This window comes from Pollachius pollachius, assembly GCF_949987615.1.
Source record: "Pollachius pollachius genome assembly, chromosome: 3".
NCBI lineage: Eukaryota > Metazoa > Chordata > Actinopteri > Gadiformes > Gadidae > Pollachius > Pollachius pollachius.
In genome coordinates this window covers 32,939,628-32,947,127 of record NC_136936.1, presented here as the reverse complement: position 1 = coordinate 32,947,127, position 7,500 = coordinate 32,939,628, and the positions used below count along the sequence as shown (strand labels likewise).

Sequence of the window (7,500 nt, the reverse complement as noted above, 5' to 3'; positions counted from 1 at the left end):
CTCAGATGCCAACATCTCGATTGCCCGCTGCGAGTGCTGTGACCCGGTGAACTAGCGGTGACCGGGCCGAGACGTGGAATTAAGACTTCATTATTGGATATCATTAACTCTGGGCCCGTTGCTGCGATGGACAGGGTTCAGCAGTTTATTTCAGGACAGTTCTTTCACGGGGTGCTGTCAATCACCTGCATCGGATCCTGGAACCGGTCCAGACATTTTCCACACTCGGCTCTCCTGTCCAGCCTCTTCCCCCCGTGCAGTCTACAGCTCTGCAGTGGAGTAGTAGACTGCCATTAAATTTTGATGAGGGCATCATTGTTGAAACCCTGCCAGTGGTGAATCGTTAAGCAGGGCAGGGAGCAGTGCAGTGTACTCCCTCCAATGGCGTTTCCATCTAAGCCCGTTTCTTCATTCATAAGAAACAGAGAACACAAGAGTGATGCTCCACTCTATGTGTGCTCTATGTGTGTGTGTGTGTGTGTCCCCCTCTCTCATACTTTTGATTTTTCACAATCATTCTTCTACTTTCCCTACTACCTCTACACTTCTCTGTCTCTCCATCTCCCTTCCTCTCTCTCGCTCTCCCACTCCGTCCTAAAGATTTGAATTGTGCTGCCTGGGGGGATGTCTTGTTCGTATATGCTGAGCGCGTGCAGGTGTACTTACAGGTGTGGTATACGCCACCCTTTTTCCAACTTAAGCAGAGACAGAGAGGGCCGACACCCTGCTCTGAGCCACACAGCACCACACCTTACCCCACCCTGAATCGCGCGTGGTCTTGTCAACAGTGACTCTGCCTACCAACTACCTGCCTACCAACTACCTGCCTGCCAACTACCTGCCTACCTACTTGTTCAGTTATACTTACCTACCTAACAGCCTACCTACTTACTTATACCTCTATCTACCTCCCTACCTATCCTGGACTGCCTTCTTACCTACCCGCCTATTAAATACCTGCCTACCAGTACCTACCTGCCAACTTAACTGAATACCTACCTATACTAACCTGCCAACCTGCCTACCGACTCACCTATACCAACCTGCCTGCCTCTCTACTTACCTACCTACACCTACCTGTCAACCAACTCATACCTGCCTACCTGTCTTCCAATGCCTACCTATCTCCCTACCTATCCACCTGTACCTGTCTATCTACCTACCTACCTACACCTGTCTATCTACCTACTTATAGGTAGATATACATATAACTGCCTTAATATCAAACTGTGGAGGTAACACAGGTGAGAACACACCACACTTGCTATTCATCCACTCAAGCAAAACCACAAGCCCTCATCCTGCTGCTAAGATCACACTGTAGCCCTGGCTGTTCCACGGTGGCCAGACATCCCTCCCAGGACGTGACACTGTGTTTATCTGGAAAAGTTGCGCAATGACATACAAAGGACAGTCATAGGACTATGACTTTGTCTCCTCAAATAGTTGCCATGCTGTAAAGGCTAAAAGGCGCTGTTATCCTTTTTATATTTTTATTCGGCTTTTGGTCGTCTTTTGTCAGGAATCTCGGGAGTCAGTTAAACTTCTTGTACACTCACACACACACACACACACACACACACACACACACACACACAGACACACACACACACACACACACACGCCAATACAACCCAATCTATCTGTCAGTCTGGAAAGGAAAATTTAGATAATCTTTACATGAAGTAAAAAATTATTGTTCTCTGGCCTTTGCCTCCTTGCTGGCTATCCACATTGTGTATTGATATTGGTCGTCACTGTCAACAAGTCAAATCCATAATGATAGACCGCATGTAAGAACTTGTCCTGCAGCAACAACCAGCAATCAACACGACAACTTAGCAAAGCCTTAAAACCCTGGATCTGATGTCCTTTTTGAGTCTATTTTAAGTCACGCAAGAAGATCAGGTATATTTCTATGGGTCTTTAGCAAATATTTCAGACTCAGAGGCCCACATTATCCTGCGCCTCTAACCATTAGCCATCAACAGAGCTACATTAAAGCACATTGACACCATGTCGAAAGAGGAAGAATCCTTGAATGAATGAATGCCAAAAAGATTTGACATGTGTCACTAGATTTCATCACTGGGTCACACCCCTTATTGTTGAAAACAAAGGGAAGTGGAGTCAATCCGTCAACATCTTGCTCCAATGTAATATCTTGCAGTTGGCTTCATCAATAATGTTTATTTTAAAAGCTCAATGGTATCATTGATCGGTTTCATTCATTGAAAATGATGTAGCACTGGGAACAACTCTGCAGTAACTTTTGTTTTGTTGTCTTGCCACGTTGCCTTGTTCCTGTTTTATACAAGTTTAACGGTTTGGTGTTCAATGTGAGGAATGTCAGGCAAGGCAAACTCACTTATCTTTAATGACACTCAATACAATATTAGTTCTGACAGATACAGCAGCACTGGAATGACAAGAAAGTTACCCAATGATCATACTGGGGCACCCAATCCAACACACCCTGATCTACCTGAGCTTTTACGAGCCAATCGTGCAATGCTAAATCATAGCACCCTATTACAAATGACATACTTTGAAAAGGTGATCAAAGCACTGACACACTCATTAACAAAACTGAACACAAAGTTATGTAGCAATATTTGAAAGCCCTTGGTCTTTCTAACCAAAAGACCATAAACGACCACTAACATCTAAGTGGGCCGCCCGACGCGGTGATGCTATCTGATGGATGTGTCTTCACGGCGTCGTGTGCTGTGATTGAGCTCTCACATCTATTGTTATGCTGTCTGTTTTCTGTTGCGTTGCATTCTGCTGCGAAGCTGCCGGGGCACGTCGTCGCAAGGGGTGCTTGTGTTCTCGTAGCCCAGGGCCTTTGGAGGGAGTCCCAGGTTAAAAGCCCATGTTAAGCTCTCATGATGAGGCTGTGATGTAGCTTCAGATGTTATTCACTCAACTCTCCCTGGGCAATCCATTCTTTAGCCTCCAGGGTTTGGTTTCAGCAGCAGGATCTTTTCTGATCCGTTTCCGTCACAGTTGGGTTGTGAGGTGCTTCATGAATGTCTGCAAATTGATGTATGTGTGTTTGTGTGTGTGCGTGTGGTTTGTGTGCTGTGTGTGTGCGTGTGTGTGTGTGCTGAAAGAGTGTGTGCGTATAGAGTCACTTAGTCAGTGAGTTTGAGCCTGTGTGTTGAGAGTTTTTATTTGCCTAGTGTGTTTGTCATTCTGCTCATCAATATGTTTGTGTGGGTCGGGTCATTGTGCATATGTGTATTCCTGTATGTGTTATCGTGTATGTGTGTGTGCTTCCTAGTGTGTGTGTGTGTGTGTGTGTGTGTGTGTGTGTGTTGTGTGTGTGTGTGTGTGTGTGTGTGTGTGTGTGTGTGGTGTGTGTGTGTGTGTGTGTGTGTGTGTGTGTGTGTGTACTGCCAGTGAACATACTGTAGAGAATAAAGCCATGCAAGCAGCTCTCAATGTGAATGAAAAGGATCAGCAGGAAGAGGCGTTCACTGGGTGTGTGTGTGTGTGTGTGTGTGTGTGTGTGTGTGTGTGTGTGTGTGTGTGTGTGTGTGTGTGTGTGTCTGTTTGTGTGGGTGTGTTTGAGTGTGAAGGCGCTGGACGAGGAGGCGGGTGTGGGGGGGATGGTTTGGCGTCTTTGGTGGCCAGCTGTTGACACTGACACACACTAATCAGTCGGCAAACAAAGTAATTTAGATGCTTTCAGTCGCTCTCCTGTGCTGGAAAACATTGCACTAAATCTCCCGCAGGGAGAACCTTTCACAGCACCTCAGGACATCATTAGGCTGTAACAAAAAAAAAAAAAAAGAGAGAGTAAGAATGGAAAAAATGCGGGCAGAGCCCATAGCCAATAGGATCTCTCCATTGTGCCGCTGGAGAAATCGAGCCAGTGTCATGTAAATGAATTTTATTTTTGCCTCATCATGCTTCTCGCTTGAAGGCCACGCGCTTGAAAGCGGTGCCGGCAGCGCGGCTGTCTCCCACTGCCTAACAGGGGCTTTGTGCTGTCAGTCTCCAAGGCTCCAGGAGGGGGTTGGGGAGTTGTGGTGGTGGGGAAAGGGGGGGGGGGGGTCATACAGCGACGCACAACGAACTCAATGAACCCCCCACGGCCTCGACCATGTCCCCTGCACCCCTCGCCTCCCTGTCGAAGCGCTCGCCTTTCCTTACACTCTTTTGCTTTCAGTTCACCTTATTCCAACTCTCTCTTGTTCCCTCTCTCTCTCTCTCTCTCTCTCTCTCTCTCTCTCTCTCTCTCTCTCTCTCTCTCTCTCTCTCTCTCTCTCTCTCCCTCTCTCTCTCTCTCTCTCTCAACCTCTCTCTCTCTCTCTCTCTCTCTCTCTCTCTCTCTCTCTCTCTCTCTCTCTCTCCCTCCTTTTTGGAGCTGTCCCCTCAAAACTGGACCTGGTTCCAACGTGGCTTGATTCCAAAAATGGCCTGTCACAATTGGCCAACCAGAGCTTGCCATGGAAGTCACCTGACCCAGCAATTGCAAAGAAAGAGTGAAAAAAAGGCAGAGGCAGTTTTTAAAGGCATGGCTGCTTTCTCCTTAGGGCAGCCAGCCTTTGTGCCTGTGAGCATGCATGCATGCACACGTTTGGGTGTGAAAATGTACGTTTATACATATGTTTGTGTGCTCCTGTGGGAAAAGTTTGGCTAGAGAGTGTCTCTCTAGCCACATTAAGGGATTTAACTCTCCCATTTGCAAGTATTTCTCTAGTTTATTCTACAAAGCTCTCTTTGCAAAGCTGACTTCGGGTAAATTCTTCTGAAGACATTATGCTCCTCAGCACCTGGTATACAGATATTTGACTGAAAAAGCACCAACCCATCAAACCTTTAAAACCACACGTATTTTTCCTCTTCAGCCTTCCACACCTTCATGTTCTTCTTGTTGTTCTCCCACAGATGAGCCGGCCTCCTCCAAGTCCAGCCTCTTCTTCCAAATCTCCAACGAGGGCAACCAGAACCTCTACGTGTCCCAGGCCAACCTCTGGCTCTACTTCCGTGTGCTGCCGGCGGGGCCCGACCGAGGCCCCCGGAGGAAGGTGACCGTCAAGCTCCACTACCAGGAGGCCGGGTCCAGCAGCAGCAGCATCCCGGGGGTCGGGGTTCCTGATGGTGGTGGTGAAGGCGGTGGAGGCGGCGGTGGTACCGGACGCTGGGCGCTGGTGGAGAAGCGCGTTGACCTCAAGCGCAGCGGTTGGCACACCTTCCCGCTGTCGGACGCGGTGCGGGCGGTGTTCAGCAAGGGCGGCCGGCGGCAGGACCTGGAGGTGCGCTGCGATGGCTGCGAGACAGCGGGCGTGGTGCCGGTGCTGGTGGACGCAGCGGACCCCTCCCACCGGCCATTCCTGGTGGTGCGCGCCCGGCAGGGGGAGGGCAAGCACCGCATCCGCAAGCGGGGGCTGGAGTGTGACGGCAGCAGCGGCGGTCTGTGCTGCCGCCAGCAGTTCTACATCGACTTCCGCCTCATCGGCTGGAACGACTGGATCATCGCGCCCGCTGGCTACTACGGCAACTACTGCGAGGGCAGCTGCCCGGCGTACATGGCGGGCGTGCCGGGGTCGGCGTCGTCCTTCCACACGGCGGTGGTGAACCAGTACCGCATGCGGGGCATGAGCCCAGGCTCCGTCAGCTCCTGCTGCATCCCCACCAAGCTCAGCACTATGTCCATGCTGTACTTTGACGACGAGTACAACATCGTCAAGCGGGACGTGCCCAACATGATCGTGGAGGAGTGCGGATGCGCCTGAGGCAGTGGTTCCCCCCCCCCCCCCACCCCCACACACACACACCTCACCCCTCTGCCAGAGATCAACCCCCTCTTTCCTCCCACTTTGAACTCGAAAAATAAAAACTGTGGAGAGGAAAAGAAAAAAAAGGCCTTTTTTCGTCGAAACAGACCCGTTTGTTCGGCGAGTATATACAATATATCTAAATTCTTAAGCGCAGGTAGCACAAACCCCCAAGTGGTACCAGCAGACCCGAGAGATGCGTGTTTCAGTGTTGCGTACGCGTGTGCCTGCGATCACATGTGTGGTGTGCACGTGGGCCTGCAAGTGTGTGTATTTATCCGATGGAGCGGCACTTGCGTGCTACTCATAGTTCCTGCCGGGGGTTCTGAACGCCGAAACCGCAAGCCAGCACAGTGAGAGCGATTGGACAAGAAGGGAACGGTTATCTCCAAATTATATATTGCTCTAGTTTGCCATTTCTAGTCAAAAAACAGTGGCACCATCATCTCCTCACAAAATGAAGATTGAAAGCGCTTAAGGACACAGACAGGAGCATCAGCTGACATATGTAATTGTCTCACGTCATTCCGAACCTCAAGCCTCCCCACTCCACTGTCCGTTCACACCACATCCCGGGGAGAAAGCCCTTCTTACTTTAGCACACAACATAACTTATAAAGCACTGACTATCCTTTGGCTTATACAATTCAGAACACCAGCACTTCCTGGGCCTGTGACTGTCGCTGCCGTGCTCAGAGTTAGCAGACCACATCCCTTTCCCTTCCTTGTAATGAGGGCGAGTCCTGGGGGGGGGACGGTTTCTGTTACCACGACAACCAGGTGAAGATGGACCTTCTAAGTGCCCTTCATTTGTGCACTTCCTGTATCGTCAACAGAGAGAGAGTGAGAGGGACAGAGAAGGAACAGAGAGGGAGAGGGAGAGAGTGTGAGGGAGAGAGGGATAATGAGAGAGATGATATACCTTCAGTGTGTCTAGTCCATTGCTCTTGGGAGTCCATTGGGCCATGTTTGCAGAAAACAAACTGGCCTGTGGGTTAAATCGGTGCAGTGCAGCACTTGTGTAAACTGTTGAAATGCACATCCTGAATAGCACTTGCATACTAAAATGCCTTCCGAGGGGTACTGAGTGTCCTGTCTCCTATTGCTAATTAATAAGTGCCACATGAGCTATGCAATGTAAAGTAATCCATGTCGATAGTCCACATCCAGACTGAAATCTCTTGTTTTTTGTTGTTTTCTTGTGTTGTTCTTCTTTCTCTCTTTCATTTTCTCCTTCTCTCCCTCTTGTTCTGTCTTGTTAGTCTACAACCCTGTATCAATACTTGAAATATGATCTTTCGCTTCCTTTCCAAAGCGAATGGTTATCGTGACGTTTGCACTGAAAAGTTGCGGGATTAGCGAAGACAAAAAACAAAAAAAGACAAAAAAGATCAACTGCCATTGAAAAGTTATTTTTATAGAAGTAAAATTGAAATTTTTTCAATTGTATTTTACCTAATTAATGGAACCAAAGAGGCCAAGGTTGAGCTGTAAAACTTAGATGGCTTGGCCATCCTGTTATATGTGTGTACGATAATGTTGTAATCATTTGCGAAAGCCTACTACTGTATCAGGGTATGATGTCATATGATTCCAATTCCACGCTCTATGTTCCGTCTCTCTATTTTGTACAACAAGCAAGTGGAACACTTACTTTTTTCATCTGTAATTCTATTTTTTTTTCAGTTTTCTATTTAATAAAAAGTTATTT

The 7,500-nt window shown here is 48.5% G+C and overlaps 1 protein-coding gene across 1 annotated transcript in view; it reads left to right on the top strand.

The window, feature by feature from the left end:
- Positions 1-7,500, top strand: part of LOC307072462 (inhibin beta B chain-like) — an 11,452-nt gene that overhangs the window by 3,934 nt on the left and 18 nt on the right. The window contains exon 2 of the mRNA XM_079731768.1: positions 4,900-7,500. This exon is cut by the window's right edge and continues 18 nt beyond it. Coding sequence (XP_079587894.1) covers positions 4,900-5,747 — 848 coding nt within the window. The 3' untranslated portion in view covers positions 5,748-7,500. The remainder of the gene's footprint in view (positions 1-4,899) is intronic.